Source organism: Leucoraja erinacea, chromosome 13 (genome assembly GCF_028641065.1).
Source record: "Leucoraja erinacea ecotype New England chromosome 13, Leri_hhj_1, whole genome shotgun sequence".
Classification (NCBI taxonomy): Eukaryota; Metazoa; Chordata; class Chondrichthyes; order Rajiformes; family Rajidae; genus Leucoraja; species Leucoraja erinaceus.
This window is the reverse complement of record NC_073389.1, coordinates 32,210,452-32,238,025: the sequence shown is the minus strand read 5'-3', so window position 1 is coordinate 32,238,025 and position 27,574 is coordinate 32,210,452. Positions and strand designations below refer to the sequence as shown.

At 41.7% G+C, this 27,574-nt stretch overlaps 1 protein-coding gene across 3 annotated transcripts in view; it reads left to right on the top strand.

Moving 5' to 3' along the window:
• Positions 1–27,574, top strand: part of tsc22d1 (TSC22 domain family, member 1) — a 161,227-nt gene that overhangs the window by 64,034 nt on the left and 69,619 nt on the right. Inside the window, exons 1-2 of one of the 3 annotated variants that reach the window (XM_055644796.1) lie at positions 11,841–11,937; positions 12,223–12,322. The exons of 1 other annotated variant lie outside the window; for it this stretch is intronic. In XM_055644796.1, coding sequence (XP_055500771.1) covers positions 11,856–11,937; positions 12,223–12,322 — 182 coding nt within the window. In that variant the 5' untranslated portion in view covers positions 11,841–11,855. Of the gene's footprint in view, positions 1–11,840; positions 11,938–12,222; positions 12,323–25,408; positions 25,610–27,574 lie in introns of those variants that run through there. One more of the 3 variants, XR_008724443.1, reaches the window with a different exon arrangement.

Below are 27,574 nucleotides of genomic sequence, written 5' to 3'. Positions count from 1 at the left end.
CTGCAACATTTGTGTGGCCTATTGTTTCAGGGTACTTTCCCACTATCAATTTTCAACCTCATGACTAAACGTTTCTCTGATCTGTATGTTTTACTTTTAGGATCAGATTTTAGGGCAAGGATCAGCTGGAATTTTGCAACACTTGGAATTATATTTAACTGGAGATGGAGTTACTGGAGTAAACAGTGACACACACCAGATATTCCAAGGCACTGAACTGCTGCAGTATGTCTGTTAGTTGTGCTGGATGCTTGGTGCCATCGTTTCATCTTCTGCACTACAAAGCAGAAAAGGAGGCCATTCATGGGCTGTTCATGGGAAAATGGTTTTCCACTCTTGAATGAGATTATGGGTGCAGGGTAGAGCTGCTGAAGGCTAGTATCTGTATGTTGATTCTTGTAAGAAGACTGTTGCCATGAAAAAATGTTCAATAAGAGTTTATCTCTGGTAAACATCAAATGTTGGGTCACATTGATCAAAACTAAAACAAATTTACTCCATAAGTTCTTGGTTGTTTACTGTTGAACTGTTTTGAACTGTGTGTGTACGTTCAGTGAAAGTGCAAATTTATGACCTTGATTTATTATAAACCGGATAAAATAAATGTCAAATCCTTTGATATTGTTGAATGATAGAAAGGTATTCATTCTTGTTCTATGTTATTGTTTTGACATCACTAAGCAATTCAGGGATTCTCTACATATTTTCCAGGAATTTCAAGTCAAGTTAAGAGAGTTTATTGTCACTTGTCCCAGATAGGACAATGAAATTCTTGCTTGCTGCAGCACAACAGAATATTGTAAGCATAAATACAGAACAGTTCAGTGTGTCTTTATTGCATAGACCGCACATATACAGATAAATAAACAGATGAAGTCCAATAGGCTGTTACAGTTCAGAGTCTGTTTGTTGGCGAGTTTAATAGCCTGATGGCTGTGGGGAAGAAGCTGTTTCTGAACCTGGATGTACTAGATTTCAGGCTCCTGTACCTTCTACCCGATGCTAGCGGAGAGATGAGTGCGTGGGTCCGTGATGATGTTGGCAGCCTTTTTGAGGCAGCGACTGCGATAGATCCCTTTGATGGTGGGGAAGTCAGAGCCGGTGATCGACTGGGCAGTGGTCACAACTTTCTGCATTCTTTTCCGCTCCTGGACGCTCAAGTTGCCGAACCAAGCCACGATGCAACCAGTCAGCATGCTATCTACTGTGCATCTGTAGAAGTTCGAGAGCGTCCTCTTTGACATACCGACTCTCCGTAATATTCTCAGGAAGTAGAGGCGCTGATGTTAGCTGTCACCAAGTGTACACAATCAGAAACATTCATGATTTTACAATTGCGTTTTGGCCTTTGTGCCATAATAGTCATACGCCTAGCAATAGAAATAAATTATTGATGCCTGCAAATTCTTTTACTTTCCACGATGTCTGTATTTTACAAGGAATAATTGTCATCAAGTTGTTTTCTTCAAAAAGAGTTTACCAATTTGGTCAAAATGTAACAAAGCTAAAAGATGCATTAACAGACACGCAGTCTCGTTCATTTCTGGTTTAAGATGCAATTGATTGATGCATTCCTGAAAAGTAAATGTTTAATGAGTTTTGCTTGGGTTTTGTTTGGAACAGGTTGAAGGGAGACTCAATGAAGATGTACAACATTGAGAGGTCTAAATGGAATGAATAGGATAGACTTATTTCCTGAACTAGAAGGGGCATGGATTTAAGGTAGTTGCTCAGAAGATGAGGACATTTTCTTACTTTTCAAAATAAAGTTTTGCCCATTATTTCACTGAGGGTATTGGGGTCTGGAATGGCTGATGAAGAAGGAATCTATCAGCACATTTTAGAAACTGCCTGGACATGTACATGAGGAGCTGTTACCTGTTTCTCAAAGGTGAGATTAGGCTGGGTAAATCCTTTTTAACCAGCCTTTATGTAATGTACCAAATGATGGCCCTCTGCTGTAAAGATTATGTGAATTCTATGACTTCCATTCCATAGAACAAAGTGAAAGATTAAAGGCAGAATAGAGTGTTTAATCATTGTTGACTGGAAAATCCCATGCCAGTTTGTTTATTGGGAAAGTGAATAGTGCTTTGTTAAATGAAGGAACGGGTCAAAAGGTTTGTGAATGGAAATTCACAGTGTGCAAGTTCAAAGTGGCATTCTGAAGAACTGCCCCTGGGTGGCAGTACAGGATTTATTTTGTCCAGAATGGCAGAGGCACTAAGTGGGCATCAGACTTTACCTGCAGCAGATTGTTGGTGTTTTTTTACTCGAGGAAAATGTCAAGACTTTAATTATCTTTAGAATAGATTCACATTTGCAATGATAATGTATCAATGCCGACAATACTTTTAGAGAGTCATAGAGTGATACAGTGTGGCAACAGGCCCTTTGGCCCAACTTGCCCACACTGGCCAACATGTCCCAGCTACACTAGTCCCACGTGCCTGCGCTTGGTCCATATCCCTCCAAACCTGTCCTATCCATGTACCTGTCTAACTGTTTCTTAAACGATGGGATAGTCCCTGCCTCAACAACCTCCTCTGGCAGCTTGTTCCATACATCAACCACCCTTTGTGTGAAAAAATTACTCCTCGGATTCCTATTAAATCTTTTCCCCTTCACCTTGCACCTATGGCCTCTGGTCCTCGATTTACCTACTCTGGGCGAGAGACTCTGTGCATCTACCCGAACTACTCCTCACATGATTTTGTAATCGCTTGGCTCACTTGCTTAAATTTTGTAAGTTGAAAACATTTTGATATGCAACACCACAGTTGCTTTGCCTTTTTCCACCTAAGATAATTACATTGCGTGGGTAATTTTTATTTTCCATGTTGTGTTAGCTTGCTGAATACATGGCCATATAGTATTTTATCATTCAACACAGGACGCATGCAAGCTTTCTTTTACATTGTGAGATACTGCTGATAGGAATTGTGCACTGGTTTTATTTTGGCTTGGGCATGTATTGGTTTCTTCAAAATGTTCACAGCTCCAGTGTAATATTGTCAAAGATAACATTGCCTTGGGCATGTCCATTTAGCTCAGTTGAAGCTTTACAAAAAAGGTCCAGAGTTAGGTTGGGGAAAAAGCCCTTGATTTGGTCAATTTTGAGCATTAGGGAAATAAGAACCTCTTTAAGTTTTTACTTACATCAAGGATTCCTCAGGTTTTCTTTTCATGGTTTATTGTCTTGAATTGCATTCCCTGCACTTGAAAAATCAGCACATTATTTGTTAGAATGAGTCATTTGAGCCTCGGGTCAAATCTCGAAGGAAAGTATTTGCTGAAGTACCATATTGCTCAATCTAGATTTGTGCTCGAATTAACATGGGCGAGTTTTATGGCTTTGTTTCCCAAACAACCAAATGTGTCAGCAATTTGTCTAGGTTTTGATACACTTGAAGTGCCAGGCTCTCACTTAACTTGTTTTCCCTGTTGCCAGCTGGGCAACCTCGGCAGCTTTTTAGGTTGCCAAATAACAATTTAGGTGGTCATTTAAGACTGCTTGCATGACGCGTGCAATAATGTGCTCGGACAAAGTGTGTAGTTCCCAGTCGGAATTATGCTCAATTAAGCATTCACATATTATTTCTGCTTCAAATAAAGTCACAAACTAAACATATTCACCAACCAAGACATGATATATATACCACAATGACATGCAGCAAAATTACAATACAGTATCTCAACTCTTTTTACACGTTGCAATGAGTGCAATTTCTATTATCTCTTTCCACTTCCAAACAAAAATCTGGTTGGATTATTCAGCATATGATCAACCTCGGTGAGACCAAGCGCAGGCTTGGCAATCGAGGTTCGCAATAACCAACCTGATCTCCCGGTGGCTCAGCACTTCAACTGCCCCTCCCATTCCGAATCCGACCTTTCTGTCCTGGGCCTCCTCCATGGCCAGAGTGAGGCCCACCGTAAATTGGAGGAGCAGCACCTCATATTTCGCTTTGACAGTTTACAGCCCAGTGGTATGAACATTGACCTCCAATTTCAGGTAGTCCCTGCTTTCTCCTCCGCTTCCCAGGTCTTCCTCAGCCCACTGTCTCCGCCTCTTCCTTTCTTCTTCTCGCCCCCCCCCTCCCCCCCGCACCCTCACATCAGTATGAAGAAGGGTCTCGTCCCGAATCGTCGCCTATTTCCTTTGCTCCATAGATGCTGCCTCACCCGCTAAGTTTCTCCAGCATTTTTGTCTACCAATTCACTCAAGTTCTGTTATCCCACATTCCCCACCCACTCCCTACATATTAGCGGCAATTTTACAGAGACAAGTTAACCTACAAAGCCAATGTGTCTTTGGGATGTGGGAGGAAACCCACACGCTTGCAGGGAGAATGTGCATATTGAACACAGACAGTGCCCGAGAACAGGATCGAACACAGATCTCTGGCATGTGAGGCAGCAAGTCCACCAGCTGTGCCACTATTTTATTTTCCAACACACAAAAAATTATGCGTTGATAACTTTGATTACTAAAAAAAAAGAAACTATCCATTTTCAGTCTTAAATCTCTAAGTGACGCTATGTCCCTTTACCGCTACTGCGTGTTTTAATTCAGTTCATGACTATGGGGCACTACATTGGCCTTAAAGTTGTTGTCTAAGATTTCCAGAGACCCGGAATTGATCCTGAATATGGGTGCTGTCAGTATGGAGTTTTGTTTTCTCGTTTATAACATTGTTTAGAGAGTACTATGTTTACATATTCTGTTGTGCTGCTGCAAGTAAGGATTTCATTGTTCTAACGTTGGGGACGTGAGAGAATAAAACACTCTTGACTCTTGACTTACGTCGCTAGTGTGTGGGATAGAACTAGTGTACGTGTGATCGGTGGTCGGCATGGACTCGATGGGACGAAGGGCCTGTTTCCATGCTGTATCTTTAAATTAAACTAAAAACACTAAAACCAGAGGAAATCTAAAGAAGGGACTCTACCCGAAACGTCACCCAATTTCTTCTATCCAGAGATGCTGGCTGCTCCATGGAGTTCCCCCGCACAATTAAAGCATGGAATAGTCTTCACCCTACCATAGGTACCCAACCAGACACAACTAAATTTAAGGTAGCTCTTTTTTTCCAAGAACCCTTTTTTGCTTAAGTCCAAGTCAATACTCAAGAGAGTTTTATTGTCATGTGTCCCAGATAGGACAATTAAATTCTTGCTTGCTGCAGCACAACAGAATATGTAAACATAATACAGAACAGGAGATAAAGGTTCAGTGTGTCTGTATACCATAGGCCATATATATACACAATAAATAAACAGATAAAATGCAATAGGCTGTTATTTTTCAGAGTTTGGTGGTGGTGGGTCCACTCCAGTTTAAATTCCATTTAGAATATTTATGGAGGACCAAGAAGCAAGAGTTACTCCAGGGAGTTACTCCAGCTCCAGGGAGTGATTCTGCTTTGGTTTTCAGCGGTCGTGGTGAGGTGGCGACCGGACAGCAATGGCGGCCAGATCTCCCACAATGCAAATAGAAGGAGAAAGTGGCCGACGCCGACCAGTTGCCGTGGCGGCACATGCGCACAACCACGCCCGATGATGCTGGCTGTGGTTGTGCGCATGTGCAGGGGGAGGATGTGCAGGCCGTGGCAGTGCGCATGTCTAAGGCGGCCTGCCGTGGAGAGCCGAGTGCCAAATACGGATGGCGGCCGGAGACGGACAGTGACAGAGAGAGACATAGAGAGGGGGGCCCGCTCAGAATTAAACGATAGGTGTCCTGGGTGCTTGCCAATCCGGTCAAAATGGCATGGCATTTAAGTTGCCCGGCGGGACTGTAGGTTGCCAGTGGCACCCGGGCAACTGTTAATTTCGAGCCCTGAGTGCTATGGCAAAGTATTGACAAGATTGCAGACCAAGTAAACAGTATTGCTCTTCATCATGACCTTTTTGATGACCTTATCCTCCCTGACATCCCAGCTAAATTATTGCCAAGTAAATACTTTGTGACATAGAGTACTGGTGTAACTCAGGGGGTCAGGCAACATCCCTGGAGAACATCGATAGGTGACGTTTTGGGTCAGGGCCCTTCTTCAGACTGAGAGTCTTTTCATCGTCTAACCAACAGTCCATACAAAATACCCTTCACCTACAGTGCCCTCCATAGTGTTTGGGACAAAGACCCATCATTTATGTATTTGCCTCTGTACTTCACAATTTGAGATTTGCAATAGAAAAAAATCACATGTGGTTAAAGTGCACATTGTCAGATTTTATTAAGGGGTATTTATATACATTTTGGTTTCATCATGTAGAAATTACAGCTGTGATTATGCACAGCCCCCCCCACCCCCATTTCAGGGCACCATAATCAGGGCTTGAAATTAGCGGTTGCCTGGGCAATGGCAATCTACAGTCCCGCCGGGCAACCTAAAAGCCATGCCGTTTTGCTCGGCTTGGCAAGCATCCGGGACACCTATCATTTCATTCTGAGCAGCCCCCCTCTCTATCCCTCTCTCTCTGTCACTCTCCATCTCCTCTGCCCGCCATCCGTGTCCGGGTCTCTGCTCTCGGCTCTCGGCACGGCAGGCCGCCTTACACATGCACACTGCCACGGCCTGCACATCCTCCCCCTGCACATGCTCCCCCTGCACACACTCCCCCAGCACGTCATCGGCCATGGTTGTGCGCATGTGCCGCACTGTATATGCGCACAACCACGGTAACTGGTTGGCGTTGGCCACTTTCTCCCTCCCTTTGCATTGTGGGTGATCTGGCCGCCATTGCTCTCCGATTCTCAACTCCCTGGGTGGCTCCAACACTTTATGTCTTTTTTGTAAACCAGCATCTGCATGTCCTTGTTTTTACTTGATGACTTTGTGAATTGTGAAACACTGGAACTTTAATTTGTTCTGGTTATACACTGTGTAGCCTCTTGATTGCTTCTCCCATCAACCTCCACATAATGTGAAATCTAACAATGTTTTTTCTCCGCGGCTCACCTCGCAACACAAGCTTGCTACCTGACAGTATGTTCGAGGCAGCAGTACTCGTGTTTAAACACTACTTGAGCCATGAACTGCAGAGCTGTGCACCTTGTGCTGGAAGGTGTGAATAAGTTTGGTTCCTCTTCCTTAAATGCCACCGACCGGCCTGATGGGCTTCCATCTCGCATATATTCTATTATTCTAAATGTTACCCCAGTGAATTCTCCAACTGTGATACCTAAACGGTATCCTCCCTTCAGCCTTTCATTTACAGCTCCATGTAATTTGACCTCAAAGGTGTGCTTTGGAGTGTGAGGTGGGGATCATTCCTTGATGACTTTTAACATGATACAAAAACACCACATTTCAAAAGCCCAAAGCCATTTGTGCCTGCTGAAAGAATCCTCTGTACTTAAAAGTGGAAGTCTGTATTGTGGGCTAAATATTAAATGTCAAACAATTCTTTGAAATAAAGGAACTGTTGTCATATTGTTATCCTCAAGCATCTCATTCTGACCAGTTGTTAGCAGTCTTCTTTCTTTGCATGATGAGATTGTCGTGACAATCAGAATGTTGTTCTGCCCGCGCACTCAGAGCCAGAGATTAGTGATTTTGTGCAAAAGAGGAAGAGGCCATTTGACCCGTCAGGCCAATGCTGGCTCTGAGGAATACCAGTGTTTGTGTCTGCCATGGACTAATCATAAGACTTGTGCTTTTTGCTATTTTTTTTTGTTCGATTTCTTTCCATCCTGCAAGAGCCAATAGTCCTTTCCAGAGTTCTTTCCGTTGCACCGTATCCTTATGAAAGTCATGAGCTTACCCTGATTTTCTGACTCTTTTGTGATGCACAGAAACTGCTAACTGAATATGGAAGGTAGCAGGTGTTATAAAGCAATGAAGGAAGAAGCCAATAGTTCTCTTGGCTGTGCCCCTTCAGTCTTCTCCCTCTTTCCATTTTTCCCCATTAATTATTTTTCTTTCATATTTCATTTATCTCTCATTATATGAAATAAATAAATAAAATCTTTCACGTTAGGTAAACAATTGGGCAGGGAACTTGTCCAAGCTAAAGTTTCATTGCAAGAATATAAATCCCTCTCTTTTTATTCATTGTGTAACTTCTCTTGCTTCATATGATTTGCATTTGGAAAGGTACAGGATGAATAAGAAAAAGGTGGATGGCTCGTGCGTAAATGGGATCAGGATTTTGCATTGAAAAGATATCGTTAGTCCATTCAGCAAGCTGGAATTTGGCCAGTGATACATACATTTCATTGAAATGATCTTCAATTGTGCACACATCCTCGGGTAGTGGGTCTTTCAATAGATCTGCCTCTTGTCACAGGGTCAGAACTCACCTCTGATAACGTATTTCCATTTTGGCTCTTGAGCTGCTGACTACTTTAGCGATTTTGATGCGTTCATAATGGCCCATTCTCCTTTTCCCCAATGAGAAGCAGTTGATTTGCTCTTATACTCATGTTGATTCCAGTACAATGTCATGCCTGCACCTGGGCCATTTCCTTGTGAGTGGCAAGTTGTGCAAGTTGTGTGAGTGGGAGCATGTTTCGAGTTAACGTTCTCAGCTGTACTGAGGGAGCAACCTACGTTGTTGCTATGTGATTGTTAAGTAACTGCTGTTGCTACTCTATTACGCTGTACACAGATAATGGCTTGTGTGTTTACTTTCTGGGAAGGAGTTTAAAAGTTTTGTTGAAATCTTAGCTGAGGTGCCCAGGAAATTAGGTTTACGTTAAATGTCTAGATAACATATCCTCTATCACCTGGCCTTGCCTCTCAACAGCACATCGCAACAGGACAAGATCCTGCAAAATCCCCCCCCAAAAAAACTAGGACCTTATTAGAAGCAACATTTAATTGTCTGACACCCTCCCTAAATTGTTGCCAAGTAACAATTTTGTTTGTGAATTGTGAAGTATGTTGTATTCATTTAGCGGACAAGATTGCAGTGGGGTTTTCTTATGTGGTGTTTTTGTTGTGCAAGTTGGAAATAATCAAGGAATACCTTGGGAGCCACATCTCGCTGAAAGCAGAAAATGATGGTGAAATATATCACAGTGTGCCAGAACACCATTTGGTTGATTGGGAAATGTAATTGGAGACAAAGTTAGAACCTAGCACCACGCCCATGATCTGCTGAGCAGCAGTGATCCTCGCCCTTAATGCTGTAAAGCCATGGAAAGGATCCTCTCCCCCACCCCCCCCACCCCCCCTTTTGAAATAGTCAGACTGATGACCGGGAATTGGTGAAAACTAGGAATAAATCACCAAGATGACGCCAGAGCGTGGTGACTCTTTGCTTAGTTTATTGTCACTTGTACTGAGGTACAGTGAAAAGCCTTTTGTTGTGTGCTAATTAGTCAGCGGAAGAACTATATATGATCGCAATCGAGCTGCTCACAATGCACAGATACATGATAAAGGAAATACATTTTAGTGCAAGATAAAGTTGGATTAAAGATGGTCCGAGGGTTTCCAATGAGATAGATCGTGGCTCAGGAGCACTCTCTTGTTGTTGATAGGATGATTCAGTTAAACAAATCGGTGAAAAAAAAAATCAATGTGGACAAATGAAGGAGTTTGAACAGTGCCTTGGTTGGCTTTGGTGAAAGTTGTTTGACAGTATATGAGTACATTTTTCCTGTCAAGTGCTGCTGTCAGTGTGATCTGGGGCTAAGTTCCCTGTTTCAGTGCAATTGCCAAGTGGTTGGAGTAGATTATATTGCATGTTTAGCTGGACTGGCCCTATCAGTGTTGATTGTAAATCAATTATGTTGTTAAAACTTTTGTGGTAGGGTGTGGTAAGCATATTTAAGAATTTGAGCTCTTGAAGGCATTATTCTAAAAAAACAGTGGTTCAATCATAATACCAATTTGTGTACAGGAGATTGGCATTTTAATAGCTGGGAAATATGCTGGACAGGAAGTGGGAGCTGTATGCATTTTTTTTGCGTCCGTGCTGTGATTTTTATCTCTGCAAAAGGCTTGGTTTCCTTGATTTGAGAAAAGCCTTCTCCCGATGGCATGACTAAGATTAGGACAGCTACTGTACTCTGTTGTTGATACATTATCAGCTTTAGTCTTTCGCAGCATTGAATTGTCCAAATTTTCCTCTAGCACAATTATTCTGTACGTGCCATGACTCAGGTTTTTGAGGAATTAATAATTGTGATTGATTGCTCTTTGTGGATTAAATATGTACGATATTGGGCCTCCAGGCCTAGCTTGTCCCAGATTTTGAGCGAGCCTTTAAAAGCCAGGAAGATCCCAGTCTGGATCCGAGTGATCTCAAGTGGTAACAAAGTACTCTGTGCCCTTTGGACATCGAGGGGAGAAAGTCAGCAACTGTGGATTTCTAACCAACTGCTTCGGAGGTTGAGGGCACGTGGGCTGTGGATGATAATATTGGGCTTGGCATTAATTGACTAACATATAAGCTGCTAATTCCTGCAACGGTGGCCCATCTATTATGGTGTAGTTTTTAGTTACGGTTGTAGGGTGTGGAACGTGCAATTACGGAATACTTGCTGCCATTAATGTGAGGAGATTTGAAGTCCAGTCCTATTGGGTTACCTTTCTGCATGTTCAAGCCAATAATGGGACAATGTTGTTGTCATTCCATTTCAATACTTCAGGCATAACTTTCCAAGAATGACGTAATTCTAATTATTTACGGTTTACAGGCCGATTCTTTTTATCTTTTAACTTGAACTATTGGGCACCGAATTTTTAATGAGCGATTAGTTGGTCAGAAAATTCTACTTGGAAATGTAATGTACTTTTTAGAGATTTAAAGCTCTGCCAAGAAGTATTTCCCATGAATGAAACCACAAATAAGCAATTAAAAAATAAAAATGCTTAAAATATAGAGTAGACAAGTTAGTATTTGAGAAGAGGAAATGTAAAGGAAAACAAATGACTAACTGCCATTTGAGTGAATAGGCAAGAGTGGCTTTGAGCCAGCTTTGCATATACTGGATGTTAATATGGCTCAAGGTGCTGAGAAACCTGTTGTTGTAATCTGTTTTTATTTTGTGACAACGTACATAATTTTCTAGAGTTATTTGAACCCTATTCAATCAACTGTCCTACAGCAGTGTTGCTATAGTGATGTTCTGCTAACTTCCTTGCTTTGTGAAGCCTGAAATGTTACTTCAGACTTGGCTTCTCGGACCACCAGTATTACCACAGAAAGAAGAGCTCTGTGATGTGGTGGCCCACTCACTGACAATTTTGTCTTTGAGTTGGTGAGGCTGTGTAAACAATGCTTGTGAACAATACAGGGTGAATACAGAAGTACATGGTTTATATTTTTTAGCACTGTTTACAATATCCTTGTTAGTTTTTTATGGATCTGAGAATTACTAAATTGAATGTGCCAGATAATTCAACAGAGCATGATCATCTATCCTCAGTGAATAGTATGGTGCAGATCTGAATCTTCATTATAACTGTGGAATGGTAGAGAAGTTATGTACTCTTCAGGTACAGTGTTAACATAGAAACATAGAAACATAGAAATTAGGTGCAGGAATAGGCCATTCGGCCCTTCGAATCTGAGGAAGGACATTATTGCCATTGCCATAGAGGGAGTGCAGAGAAGGTTCACCAGACTGATTCCTGGGATGTCAGGACTGTCTTATGAAGAGGCTGGTTGCTCACTGTAACTGGTCACTCTAATGTTTAGAGAGTTTTACCCTGCCTTCAACACCACTACCTCTTGTCCATCCTGTCCTAACACCCTGTTTTACATGCTTATAAAGCAGGGACTGGTCACAGCCATTTGATTGATGTCACTGAGGCATTATGATGTAGCAGCTGTAGAAATGCTTATTTCTCCAGTTTTCTTCCCTTTTTTCCCCTCTCCTCCTGCCAAGGGCCCGGCGAATGTTGACAGCCAGTTCCACACGTGGCAATAGTCCTCCTGTACCATTCCCAAGAGGCTGTCCTTCATGCCTTAGCCAAGACAGTGAGTGTTGGCTGAATCCAAAACAGTTTTAACTGGTGCATAAGTAATTTATAGATCTTTTCTGTACACAAAGCAGGAAGCTCATCTTACTCCATATAAGAGTGACTAGTTTGTGATTTATTGTAAGAGGATTGTGAGTCAACTGATACTTGTAGAAATTAGGCTGTTTTAAGAGATTTAGAGCAAATGACTAATTCTGTTTTTCTCTCTACTTTTTTTTCCAATGTGTTTCATCTGTGCCAAACCTGGTGGTTTCATTTAAACCGTCCTTCAATCCTCTATCAGGTAAGAAACAGCACTTTGATATCTTGAAAGCCTTTGTGAATGGAATCATTTCTTACTGTGTGGTCCAATGGAACGGTGTGCTGAGTCCAAGATCTCTAAGGTTCCATTGTTTGTCTGTAAAGCTATACCGCAATATCTGTTTGAAAAGTTTGCAAGGTCATGCGGCGGTGGGATTGTGATGATCTTGGAACAAGATCAGTTTAATAATTGCTCTGATTATCACTCTTTGAAGTTCTTCGTCATCATATTCTTTTTACTTTTTGTATCTTTTCTCTATATATAACCTTAATTCAATGCTGGAAGGAAAATTATTGGTGTTGCTGTGAGAAGTGCATTATGAGCAAGCTGATGGATAGCTAGTGTCTCTTGCTGAAATACTTATTTTAATTGATTGCATTTCCCTCTGCTTTGTCTATAACTATTTCTTAGATGAAAGTACATAGATGAGGGAAAGCTGAAGTATGCTTTATAATTGATTTATTTGAGGTTGATGGAACACCTGAACAGAAAAGGCAATGATTTTAATGGCTGTACTGCAGGGAAAGAATAAGCAATCTCATTTTCTTTAAATTTATTCTTCACACAGCGAATGCCTGCTTTTCGGCAGCAGAGTAGTTCACTATTAGTGAACAAATAAGGGCAAAGTAATGTTCTAAAATGTATACAGTTGGAGAAAGTGTCAGTGAATAAAGCCAGAGGTTTCAGAATGATAGTAATCTATCAAGAAACTGGAAGCTGAGAATAGTTTTGTGTTTTGAAAAACAGTTTTGCTTGACATTTGATTATTGACTAGACTATAAGAACTCTTATGGCAAGAGACATACAGTGCCCTCCATAATGTTTGGGACAAAGACCCATAATTTATTTATTTGCCTCTGTACTCCACAATTTGAGATTTGTAATAGAAAAAAAATCACATGTGGTTAAAGTGCTCATTGTCAGATTTTATTAAAGACCATTTTTATACATTTTGGTTTTACCATGTAGAAATTACAGCTGTGTTTATACATAGTACCCCCATTTCAGGGCACATGTCTTCACAGGCATTTGTAATTGCTCAGGTGTGTTTAATTGCCTCCTTAATGCAGGTATAAGAGAGCTCTCAGCACCTAGTCTTTCTTCCCGTCTTTCCATCACCTTTGGAAACTTGTATTACTGTTTATCAACATGAGGACCTAAGCTGTGCCAATGAAAGTCCAATAAGCCATTATGAGACTGAGAAATAAGAATAAACTGTTAGAGACATCAGCCAAACCGTAAGCTTACCAAAATCAACTGTTTGGAACATCATTAAGAAGAAAGAGAGCACTGGTGAGCTTACTAATCGCAAAGGGACTGGCAGGCCAAGGAAGACCTCCGCCGCTGATGTTCTGAAGAATTCTCTCTATATTAAAGAAAAATCCCCAAACACCTGTCCGACAGATCAGAAACACGGTTCAGGAGTCAGGTGTGGATTTGTCAATGACCACTGTCCGCAGAAGACTTCATGAACAGAAATATAGAGGCTACACTGAGGCAAACCACTGGTTAGCCGCAAAAATAAGATGGCCAGGGTTACATTTTGTCAAGAAGTATGTAAAGAGCAACCACAGTTATGGGAAAAGGTCTTGTAGACAGATGAGCCGAAGATTAACTTGTATCAGAGTGATGGCAAGAACAAAGTAAGGAGAAGAGATATAAACACTGGTGTAATTTCCACATGGTGAAACCAAAATATATTAAAATGGCCTTTATTAAAATCTGACAATGTACACTTTAACCACATGTGATTTTTTTTTTCTATTCCAAATTTCAAATTGTGGAGTACAGAGGCAAATAAATAAATGATGGGTCTTTGTCCCAAACATTATGAATGGCACTGTACCTATTGCTGATGGCATCTGGATCACGTTCAGCAGTATCTGTTGAATTCATAAGAATCTTCCAGTGTACATTTTCAACAACATTGTTTTTGGAAGAGAAATGCAGGCATAAGTTAAATCCTGATGCTGACTTGTGGTCTCAGTGGGCAGCATTGTACCTCAGAGCCCCAGTGATCAGGATTTGATCCTGACCTTGGGTGCTATCTGCATGGAGTTTGGAGGTTCTCTTTGTGACCGTGTAGCTTTCCCCTCAGTGCTGCGGTTTGCACCCACATCCCTAAACTATTTTGGTAGGTAGCTTAATTATCCACCATTTATTAACCTTGGAGTTCATGAATGGCAGGCAGAGTATGCACGAGAAAGTGAAAATAGGGCAAGTAGAAACTAAGTTCGAAAACGGCTAAACCATTCCCTGAGAGCTGGAATACTGAATTGGCAATGAAGATAGACATAAAAAGCTGGAATAACTCAGGGGGACAGGCAGCATCTCTGGAGAGAAGGAATGGGTGACGTTTCAGGTCAAGACTCTTTTTCAGACTCGACCTAAAACGTCACCCATTCCTTCTTTCCAGAGATACTGCCTGTCCTGCTGAGTTACTCCAGCTTTTTTGTGTCTATCTTTGGTTTGAACCAGCATCTGCAGTTCCTTCCTACACATACTGAATTGGCATGTGGCCGCCTCCAATGTTGTACGAAATGAAAAATAGGAAAGAGTTTGGTAAAGATCTCAAACTCGATACTATATTCAATTAGATGTTTTGAATATGCGGTCAGATTCTGTCCCACATTCTAAGTTAGAAGGTGCTGTGACGATTAAGCAGAAGATTATATACTCGCACTACATGAACTCGGAATGGGTCTTGTATATTTTACAATGCACCTCAGTATGTCAATCTTCCATAGGTTTTGTCCAACTTTTGTTGTTGTCCAGGTTTCAATTTTGATGTTCTTTTGTGCCATAAAACACCTTTTATGACACAAAGCTAAGTTGTTCAATACATTCCATTATCTCACATGGTACTATTTCACTGATTCTTTTCACGTCAGTTTAAATGCAAGAAATAGGCAAAGGCCCCTTAAGCCTCCTTTGCCATTCAACAATATCATGGATGATCTCCTACCTCAGACACTATTTTCCTGTCCTATCACCAAATCATACCAGCATGCATGTTATTACACAGAAGGAGGCCATTCTCCACATTGAAATCCATGTTGGCTCTCAGCAAAGCAACCTTTAAGTTCTATTCTCTCTCATCTTATTCCCTTGTAGCCTTGCTATGTATTTTCTCTTGTATGCCAATCAACTCGCATTTGATTGATTTTGCCATTTGCCCATTCTGAGAAGTGGTTTAAAATGGGTAATTAATTTACCAGCATGCGCTTGTACGTGGGAAGAAATCAGAGGATGCTTAGAAAATCCACATGATCACAGAGAAAATGTTTCACACAGGAATGGAGATCAAGATTGAACGTGGTTTGCTGGAACTAGGACAGTATATTATCTGTGGCACCTCGTTGCCTTGAATCTGCTGATACAGGTGCACAACCTTTATCCGAAAGCCTTGGGACCAGACACTTTTCGTAATTCAGAATTTTTCGGCTTTCGGAATGGAAGATTTTTAGCGTAGATTTTAACGGCTGGCTCAGTGGTAGAGTGCTCGGCTCATATCCGCAAGGTCGCGAGTTTGTGCCTCGATCCCGGCAGTTACTCGATCGCGAGTTTGAGTCTTCAATGTAGTTTTTTTTTGCAGAATAGGAGAGAATAGGGAGGGTTAGGCTGGGATCATTCTCTGCGAGATGATTTTAGTACGGGAGACAAGTGTAGGAGAGGTGTACTGACTGTGTGGGCAGAACTTTGGAAGTGATTGCCCACCATTCTCAAAATCCGCTGTGTCTCCCTGTCCCTCCAACTCCAGAGGAATCCGCTCCCCGATGGGCTGCCACGGCAACAAGTGGCAGTTCGCCCACAGCCCGAGCTGCGCCCCCTCATCCGCAACCCGGGTTCCTCTGGAGTTGGAGCGGGGCTGGGCTAGAGTTGTTGCTGGCTGTGAGTCTCTGGGATCTCCGTGCTTGCAGTGGGCCTGGGGGTCGGTGTCCTGATGAGGGGGTGCAGCTCGGGCTGTGGGCGAACTGCCACGTCGCCGTAGCGGCCCATCGGGGAGCGGCTTCTGGTGGTCCTGACGTCTCTCAGCTCCTGTCCAGGGGGATGGCCGGAGACGTCAGGACCAACAGGAACCCGCTCCCCGATTCGCCGCTACAGCGACAAGTGGCAGTTCGCCCACAGCCCGAGCTGCGCTCCCTCATCCGCAACCCGGGTTCCTCTGGAGTTGGAGCGGGGCTGGGCTAGAGTTGCTGCTGGCTGTGAGTCTCTGGGATCTCCGTGCTTGCAGTCGGTGTCCCGTTGGTCCTGATGTCTCCGGCCACCCCCCTGGAATGGAGCTGAGACTGGGAACTGTACCGCCCTTGCCCCCTCCCTCTGCAACTGCAAACAACCCCACAGTTCCCAGTCTCAGCTCCTGTACAGGGGGGTGGCCGGAGACGCCACAGCCCGAGCTGCGCCCCCTCATCCGCAACCCCAAGACCAAAACGTACCTTGCACACCAGCAGCTTCTGTCCCTACGGGGAGTGTGTTCCTCTGGAGTTGGAACGGGGCTGGGCTGCTGCTGGCTGTGGGTCTCTGGGATCTCCGTGCTTGCAGTGGGCCTGGGGGCCGGTGTCCCGTTGGTCCTGACGTCTCCGGTGACTGGCACTGACCTGCTGGCAACTCCGACGTGAAGTCAGTGCAAAGCCCCCGCGCCGGTGCAATGGGCGGGGAGCTGGAGAGGGGAGGGAAGGGGTCACACACATGGCCGGGAAGCAGAGGGATGTAGGTGGGGTGAAACTGAAGGGAGCGACAATCTGCTGCTGCCTGCCCACTGAGTTAAAAAGTTCCCACGCAAGACTCATGATACACTGTGTATCGTGAGCCTACCGTGGGAACTTTTTAACTCAGCGGGCAGGCAGCAGCAGATTGTCAATTATTAACCCTCCCGCGCAATATACCCTCACCTTCTATTTTATGAATGAGGATTTAGTTCCCCTTTCTTCGAGGACCGACCGGAGGTTCTGCTGTCACCTCTGCGGGCCGCCCTCGGTGAACGTCTTCAAGGACCTTTCTTCAAGGACCGAAAAAATGTCCGCTATTCGGAGCTTTTCGTTATTTGGAACTTCGGATCGAAGGTTGTGCACCTGTAGTCTAAAAACATGGGCTCTTGGTTCCAATCCTCGGTTATTGCACTGATGACTGCTCTAATGGCATGACTGGCTCATCATTCTATACAAGACTTAACTATCATGAATCGTTAATATTGGTATCAGTTTTTTAAATCTCAGCATTCCCCGTGGTTTTCCCCATGGGTTACAGTAAGTTACCGTATTTATATAGGATGAGCATGTTGCTTCTAGCCTTCCGTCTGCTTGCTCAGATAGCATCTGCATTGTCTACTCGTGTGACTGTCTGCCTTCATCCTAGCTAATGCAGTATTTTCATATTTAAAATTTGAACTTGAGCTCCATTTTGTCACATAAGTAGAACTTTAGGGAATTTGGTGATGAAACAGTGAACTTGGAAGTGACAATGTTTGAATGCTGAATATATTTTTGGTGCTATCCTCAGTGCCTTGAAATCAGTAACATTTACAGCAAGCAGAGGCAGGCATCAATTCAAGAGACGTTTATCACAGATCCGGTGTTTAGTGGAACAGAGCTATCACTTGGAGAAAAGTCATGTGATTATCATTACTATGAGACCACAGTGAAGGGTGCAAGTGATTTAAAACGTTGGCATTTCTTACTGATTTTAAACTTTTAGAAAGTACTTTACAAGGTACCAAGTTAGAGACATTAAATGTTCCTGTTAGTTCACAGTATTCATGCTACCTTGTAGATTGGTACTGAAAGCAGCAATGTTCTGTTTTTGACCAAATGGCATTTTTTGTGCAGTTGTTGTTGAGTGCCACATCAATATGAATAGCCAAGATTTATGTATGTATTTTCACTTTAAAAGCAAGCAGTCCAAAGTTACTGTTGATGTATGATCCAAGCAGAATGATGTTGATATGATTTTGCATTAATTGCAGTCAAATCCATTGATTTTAAGGATTCAAATGTACTTGATTTTAATAACGTTAAAGTTATGGAATTAATAATTTGAAAGCTGTGTTGAAAAATATTGGTGGACATAAATTGCCATCTCAGGGTTATAAACTGAAATGTTCAGTGTTTAAAACAAATCTTGGGCTGTATTAATATTGGAGATTAAATTAAAAATATACAGCAAACCCTTGTTTTAACAGACCTCTGAAATGGATTTTAGTTTTTGTAGATTGGTTGGCCACCCTCAGCTCATGCCACCTCTCCCGCCTCTCGCAATGCCGGCCTCAAGCAATGGCTCCGCTGATCCTCGCCTCTCCCCCAGCCAGCAGCAAGTCAGAGCTATCGACACCTGGATTCCAGGCCCATTTCCAGACTAAGAGTTTGAAGAAGGTCCCGACCCAAAACATCGCCTATTCATGTTCTCCACAGATGCTACCTGACCTGCTGAGTTACTCCAGCACTTTTTGTCTTTTTGTGAACTAACCAGCAATTGCAGTCATTTCTTTCTACTACTTACACAATGACAATACCTTACTCGGTTATAGCAGACAATCGACAATAACAGACACCATTCCCACCCTCTCCTCTCCCCATGGTCCGTTTGAACGAGAATTTACTGTATTAGTGTAGTTTGCACTTAACAATCCTTATTTCTACATTTATTTAAGCTTAAATACATTTCTTTAAGCTTATCCATAAGAGCACCACTTTAGACTGCCAGAATCTGATATGTTTCAACTCTGTGCATTAGCAGCAAAGTTAATTATCTTGAAAATTACTTTCACACCACTGAATCCAGATTTCTGTTTGTCCTTGAAAAGCCCAGGCTTACTTTATTTAAAAAAAAAGTCACTTTCAAGGTCTGTATGCTTAATTTATACCTTGTTTGAAGATAGCTAATATTGAGGTTGCATTTGTGGTATGAATTCATTTTACTCTGATTCAGAAGAAGGGTTCCATCTTTCAGCCTTGCCTGTCCATTCCTCCATAGATGCTGCCTGACCCATTGAGTTCCTCCAGCACTATATGTTTTGCCATTGTAGATGGATGTTTTTACGCCTCCCTCAACTCTTTCCATAACCTTACCAATCATTTTATGTTACATTTTCTACTCCAGTTATACTCTCTCTGCTGATTTTGACAAAACCATCAGCCTTTGCACACGAGCCTTATGAATTTAGTTCATCTTCCAAATGTAGATTTAGATGTATCATTTTCTCTGAATGCTTCTTGGAGATTTTCTTTAAATGTCTGGAATTGTCAGCATATACCAACAGGCCCCTAGGGAAAATATCAGCAAAAACAAAATTGATGTGTCATTAGAACAGAGATGTCAGTTAAACAAATACAACCAAAGTAAATTGTTGCTGCCATTTTGTTTAAAGACTCTGTAACATTGAATGCATTTGTTTTATTGCATAATCTCTGATTGTCTTAAAAACATTGGTATTGAAGTAAACTGTAAACTTCAAGCATTCACCTCAGCTGAGAAATGCTGGCAGTGCAATGACCTGTGCAATGTATACTATATAGATAACAAGTAGGTAGATTAAGTTTGTGAAATTTGATTATGGCTATCTTGGATTTGATTATGGCTATCTTCCTATATGAACATAAATGCCTGGAAAGGTATGGCCATTCACAGACTATATTGGCAACAAGTCTGATGGGTTTGAATGTTTATGAGACTCAGAGATTCTACTTCTGGGAGTCTCGTTTGCAATTTATCCCGTCATTCTGCTTCATCTGTTTTTCAATACAGCAGCGGGTGTCTGCAATTTGTCTGTATTTCAACCGGACACTCCATCATGCAGTATACGTCCTGGACTATTATTAAATCTTGGTAAGCCCACATTTTAGGAACTATATCTCTACCAATGCTGCTGGAAATTAGCAAAGTAAATGAGCGCACTCACAAATAGAGCCTATAATCTTCTCCCCCCCCCCACCTCCCAAAAAAAACAAAATATATCCATGTGCTCTCCCTAAAGCTGCCATCCGCCGGGTCTTCCGTTTGGCTAAGCAAGGGCCATGGCCTCCTGGGAGCGTCAGCCACATGTGGCCTCCCGGGTGCAATCATTGTTGAGAACTGTTCAGGAAGTTGCCCCAAAGCAATTTGGTGCCGAGTATCATATGGAACAAAGGCAAATTCCTCCTGCCTAGACAGAGTTGGTGATTCAGTAGGTTTGGAGTTTGACGTGGTGAGTTTCTAAATGAAAATTATTATTGTCCAGAGAAGAGGCTTGTTTTGTACCAGTCTACACTGAGTACCTTTCAGACTATAGGCTCACAGAGCCAATTTAAATATAACATAAAAACATGGTTCTGACATATGCCAACATAGTTATGAAAAACAACATGCATTTAATGTATTTTGGCATCTGATTTCCAGGGAGGGGATGGACCTGGCTTGTTTTCAGTAACTAGTTAAAAGCTAGTGTGAACTGTTGGGAAGCTGTCTGTAGATTATTTTCTAGCTGGTTGTTTTTTGATATTTCCATAAAATACAGAACTGTGTGTGCAATTTGTGTACCCATGTCTACCTGATTTGTGCATTGCCTGAGATGACCATGGGTGAACCTTTCTCCAGGCAACTGGCACATTTCTAGTGCAGCTGCATTTCAGCTTAGAGTGCATATCCTTTTTTAAAAATTGGTAGTATTCTGGTGGATGCTAATATAAAATTCTTATCTGATCCATCTCAAGTTTCTTTGCTTCGTAAGTCTGTAAAGTCCTCCATTCTTACAGCACTTCAATGCTGGTTTGCTTTACCTCTGAGATTTCCTTCAGTTGCAATCGACAATAGGAGCAGGAGTAGGCCATTCGGCCCTTCGAGCCAGCACCATGATCATTGCTGATCACCCTCAATCAGTACCCCGTTCCTGCCTTCTCCCCATATCCCCTGACTCCACTATCTTTAAGAGCCCTATCTAGCTCTCTCTTGAAAGTATGCAGAGAACCGGCCTCCACCGCCCTCTGAGGCAGAGAATTCTACAGACTCACAACTCTGTGTGAAAAAGTGTTTCCTCATCTCCGTTCTAAATGGCTTACCCTGGAGCAAGAGAATCTGTGCATCTACCCGATCTATTCCTCTCATGATTTTATACACCTCCATAAGATCACCTCCTCATCCTCCTGCGCTCCAAGGAATAGAGACCCAACCTACTCAACCTCTCCTTAAAGCTCACACCCTCTAGTCCTGGGAACATCCTCGTAAATCTTCTCGGAACCCTTTCAAGCTTGACAATATATTTTCTATAACATTGTGCCCAGAACTGAACACAATATTCTAAAAAGTCAAACAATCTGGGGAATCAACCTAGTTCAATGAAGAGGAGCATGTTGGGACCAGCATCAAGCATACCAAAGAGAGTTTCCACCCTGGTGAAGTTGTAACACGTATGCAAAACAGTAGACAGCATTTAGCAGAAGAAACCCAGAAATATCAATTAAAAAACCAGGTAAGATTCAAGTTTTGCAGTTCTGCTGAATCTTGTTATTTGCCACTTGTTCTCTAGTAAGATAATGACAGTTACGATGAATACGGAAGTTGCTGTTAAGACCAATCCAGACGCAATTTCCTTTCACACAGTTGTGTTGATGCTGGGGCCTTGGCGAAAATCATAGAATATCAGTGCTGGTAGTTGAACTAAAGCTTGGCATGAGCGTGAAGCAAATATTTCTTGCCACATATCAGTCCACGTCTAAATGCTGTTCAGATCTTGCTGTGTGCAGCTGCAGTTTTCAGTTTCTGAAGAATTGTGAATAGGATTAAACTTTGTGCAACTGCTATGAACCCTAATGATTGATTTAATTGATTTAAACGTACAACCTGGAAACAGTCCATGTTGACCATGTTATCCCACTTTCTCATCCACTCCCTACGCATTTGTGGCAATTTACAGAGGCCAATTAACTGACAAATCCGCACGTATTTTGGACGTGGGAGGAAATCGGATAGCCAAGGTGCCCCATCTACACACGTCTCACCTGCCAGCGTTTGGTCCATATCCCTTTAAACCTTTCCCATCTATGTACCTGTACAAATGTATTTTAAACATTGTTATAGTACCTGCCTCAATTACCTCCTCTGGTATCTCATTCCATACACCCACCACTTTCTCTGTGAAAATGATGCCCCTCAGGTTCCTATTAAAACTTTCCCTTCTCACCTTAAACTTATGTCCTCTGATTCTTGATTTTCCTTCCATTTGGTAAAAGTCACTGTGCATTCACCCTTTAAATTTCATTCATGATTTTCTGTAGCTCCAAGATCACCCCTCGGCATCCTGCTCTCTAAGGAATAAAGTCCCAGCCTGCCCAGCTTTTCCCTGCAGCTCAGGCCCCCATGGCCTGGCAACATCTTTGTAAAACCTCTTTGCACTCTTTCCAGCTTAATGGCATCCTTCCTATTGGAGGAAGTTTCTCCCCAATATACGGTAGATACATAGTACAGAGCAGCACAGGAACAGGCCCCCGCACATCTCCTTTAACGTTTCCATCTCTCACCTTCAAGCTACAGTGCCCTCCATAATATTTGAGACGAAGACCCATCATTTATTTATTTGTCTCTGTACTCCACAATTTGAGATTTCTAATAGAAAAAAATCACATGTGGTTAAAGTGCACATTGTCAGATTTTAATAAAGGCCATTTTTATACATTTTGGTTTCACCATGTAGAAATTACAGCTGTCTTTATACATAGTCCCCCCATTTCAGGGCACCGTAATGTTTGGGACACATGGCTTCACACGTGTTTGCAATTGCTCAGGTGTGTTTAATTGCCTCCTTAATGCGGGTATAAGAGAGCTCTCAGCACCTAGTCTTTCCTCCAGTCTTTCCATCATCTTTGGAAACTTTTATTACTGTTTATCAACATAAGGACCAAAGTTGTGCCAATGAAAGTCAAAGAAGCCATTATGAGACTGAGAAACAAGAATAAAACTGTTAGAGTCATTAGCCAAACCTTGGGCTTACCAAAATCAACTGTTTGGAACATCTTCGTCTCATCTGTCCAGAACTGTAGTTGCTCTTTATGTACTTCTTGGCAAACTGTAACCCGGCCATCCTATTTTTGCAGCTAACCAGTGTTTTGCATCTTGCAGTGTAGCCTCTGTATTTCTGTTCATGAAGTCTTCTGCGGACAGTGGTCATTGACAAATCCACACCTGACTCCTGAAGAGTGTTTCTGATCTGTCGGACAGGTGCTTGGGGATTTTTCTTTATTATAGAGAGAATTCTCTGTCATCAGCTGTGGAGGTCTTCCTTGGCCTGCCAGTCCCTCTGTGATTAGTAAGCTCACCAGTGCTCTCTTTCTTCTTAATGATGTCCCAAACTGTCTCTCCCCCCTCCTCCTTCTCCCTCTCTCCCTTATTGGAAGGCAGCAATAATGTGTGGACACATTGTTTATTTTTGTTTTTATGGTTGTTTTGCTGTTGAAATCTTTTGGATTGACATTGAATTATAAAACAATTTATGATTCATATGTTGCCTTTTCAGTGCTGCACATCGAGAATTAGAGTACATTAAATCTATAGGTCAGAGATGATGGGATTTCCCAGTCTTTCTGATCTGCCAGTCTTGATGCTTCATTACTGATTTAACCTTGGGTTGTGGGTAATTATTCACCACATCTTCAGTTATATTCCACTTGCCTAGGAATGTTCATACTGGAAATCTTCTAAAGTTAAAGAAACTGGTTGATTTGATTTTTCAGTTACAAACTCGCTACACGTAACAATTTTATTCAAAGTGGGAGCATATTTTTAGAGTGAGAATTCCTTTTGAGTATTTTATTGTAGATTTTAATAATATCCCTCTATAAATGATCAAATATTGAATGTTTGAAATTCAAGCATTAGTTAGTTCATGCCTATGATTTCTGTAAATTTAAAAGTGTTCTTTTGTTTTCCACGTAGCAAAGCTTATGCTTCTCAAGTTTGTGTGTTATGCTTTGGAATTGTGTCCCAGTTGCAGTGCTATTTCTACATTTTCAGTCTTGAGCTTGTGAATGGAGAAGGTCCGTGGTCAACAAGAACAAAAGCTAATTGCTCTGGTTAACCATGGAGTGAAAGATTGTTCCCCATGGCAACTGCTGCCTGTGCAGTGTTCTGGCTATAATTCGGCCTCACTGCTTGTAATTTTGTGTGCGGATCGCTTGTGGGTTGCATAGAATGATTGGAAGTCTCTCCTCCACTCAAAAAGGCATTAAAGGAAACTCCTTTAAAAATGTTAACTCTGTGAATAGACCCATCCAGTAAAGCTTTGGATTTCAGTGTTCCTCGTTTCATGCCATGTCATCATTATGAGTGTACGGCCCCCTCACGTGCCCCGCAGTTTGAGAGCTGTTTTGAAGACTTCTCAAACTTTCCAAGGCAATGAATGCATTGTGGTCTGCCTGAGCCAGTCATTATTTTACATACTCGGCAACTTTGGACATCAGCTTCTTAAATTATAAGGGAATGTTTATAGCTGCTATTATCCAGTGGGCATGATTATAACATGCAGTAATTAATAAGCACTTTCCTACCAACTGCAAGCTGGATGAACGTCTTGCCTTTGTTTAATAACCGGTATATAATCTTGTATTCTGTTGCTCTGGCAGGTTTATAATTTTCACATTTCCTTTTTGCAGAATTAGCAGATACCATTTTTTATTATGTGAGTACTTGAAACAGAGGATAGTTTGAAGTGCTGTTTGGAATCAAAATGCACATAACTCTGACCATTCTACTTGTTTGTGGCAGCCCAACCGAGACAGCGAATAATCACAACACACCTGTTTTAAAGTGTACCTAATCACTTCCAGTTAAGCAGGGTTGGAGATGAAAGCAAGGTCTTAGCATTGTTTAAGCAGGAACTGCAGATGCTGGAAAATCGAAGGTAGACAAAAATGCTGGAGAAACTCAGCGGGTGCAGCAGTGCGGCCGAAACGTTGCCTATTTCGGGCCTTCGCTCCATAGATGCTGCTGCACCCGCTGAGTTTCTACAGCATTTTTGTCTTCCTAAGGTCTTAGCATGTACTGCTTAGCCAGAAGTTGTCTTTGTCGAGAGCCTGTGGTTTTGGTTTGAACATAGAACACTTGTCTTTTACTTGTATTCTTTAATTGCTTTAAGTTGTGCAATGTAATAAGCAGAATTGTCTTGAACAAAACTAAATCTATTAATAGTTTAACATTTTCTTTTCAGACGGGGGTAGTACAATTATTCCCTCATCTGGGTGGAGGGAGTAGCTGCGTTGTTAATGATGACCAGATTACACTGTGTGTAACTGAAAATCACGATTTATACAACCCGCAGACTGAGGGATAATAAACCTCTAAATATAACAACAAAATGAACAAGTTCAAGGCCTCCATTAAACTGCAAAGCTTCAGGGCAGTGTTTCTGGTGAGTGCATTCAGTGATGTCAATAAGAAAAAAAAGTGTATTTATAAGAATCCAGTGGAAAGAAAAATATTGAACAGTAATCATCCGTGATTAAGATTGCCAGTACATTGCCTTTATTCTTCATCCAGAACAGCACTGAAGCTGCATGGGTTTCAGACCTAATCGGATATGCCTCACAAATCTGCTGGAATTCTTTGAGGAGGTAACCAAGTAAATAGAGAAGGGTTATCCAATAAATATAATAAATTACTTTAAATTTCATAGGGCACTTCTGCGGTTTGTAGAGAGGTTTAAGGCTTTTGAAACTGGTGGCAAATTATTGAGCACTCTGAACATTGTCATAGCCAGGTAAAAAGGTTTTCCAAAGGAGGTTAAAATGGCCCATGGTCCGTAGTATTCCAGACTCTAATTCAAGAAAAAAAATCCTTGTTTATAAATAATGTTTAGAGGCTTTTGCAATAAACTAATATTTACAGCTGGCGACAAATTAATATAGTTTTCTTAATAACCTAGGCACATTGCATGAAATGTGAGCTGCTGTATATTGCATCAAAAGACATAAAATTGAATTATTATTGTGAGCAAAAATTGAATTTGAAATATTATTCCAATGTATTCAATGAGAGTGTTCAATTGTTTACAGTAGTTGTGAATAAGGTTATTCTGTCAGCATGGTTTACATGCCATCGGATCTGTACTTCAAGACGGGTCATTTAAACAGACTGCCGTATTTTGACACTTTCTTTCTTTTGGGCTGCTTGACTCATTGGTAAAAAGTTAAAGCCAGCATCAAATATCTTTATTCAAATGTCTGCTAATCCCGAGCACGAAAATGTAGGCTGGTGCCTTGGAGTGTCACCGAGAGCGTGTTTCATTGTAAGGCAATGTCATTCGAATGAGATCTCACAAAGGATAGATCTGTAAAATTGAGAAACATGGAATACAAAAGTCACCAACAATATGAATTAAGATCCAGGTAGTGGTAAATGTTTTTTTAGATTGGAAAATAGCAGACAGTGGTGTTCGTTAAGGTTCAGTTCTGGGGATGGTGTTTTCATCCATTCTAATGGCTTGGACATGGGTGTGCAGAGTAAAATTTACACATTTATGGATGACCAAAGTTTGGAAATGGTAAAGAATGAAGAAGACAATCTTAGATAGCAAGAAGACATGGATCCACTAGAAACTATTGTTACTCTGTAGGTGCAATAACAACATTTACTTTGAGGTGATGGGGCTTTTTCCATGCTGCATGACTTGACTTCTGTGACTTCTAAATTACAAGGGACCCAATCTGACATTTTGGGCCAAAGATAGCAAGAAATATGTGAGGATTACCTTTCATTACTCAGTTGCTTGGATCTGGAGCTCTATGCTTGCAAGGATGGTTGAAACAAAATTGATCTCTGCCTTCAAAAGGGAATTGGACAGGTCCTTTGAGAGAACACAATTTGCAGTATGGTGGGGAACGGGTGGTAGAATGGGACTTGACCGAACGCTGTTGAAGCTCAATGTAAACTTGATTGAATAATTTGTGCTGTAATAATTTGATGCTTTCACCAGTAACTGATCTTTATATATGCAGCCATTGATATTCCACACAGCTCCAAAACTATGTTTGTGAATAGCAGACAATTGCAAGCTTTTGCCAGGAATGAAATAAACAACCCCAGTCCACTTTCAGGAGTAAGCAAACTTTCAAATTGATTGTTGTGCAAATATATTTGTAGAATATGGCATATGTTTGAGTTGTCCAGCATGAATTTTAGAGCCTTGGGCTGTGGTAGGAGTTGGTTTTCTGTGCCTGGTACATGAGAGGCAGCCCTGTGCCTCCACTGGTGTCTGATCAGTGCAAGGTAATAATAAATCAACAAAACTGCAGGTGCTATAAATCAAAAGCAAAAAAAGGAAAAGGCTGGAAATGCTCTCAACAGGTCAAGCTGCATCAGTGGGAAGAGATAGAAA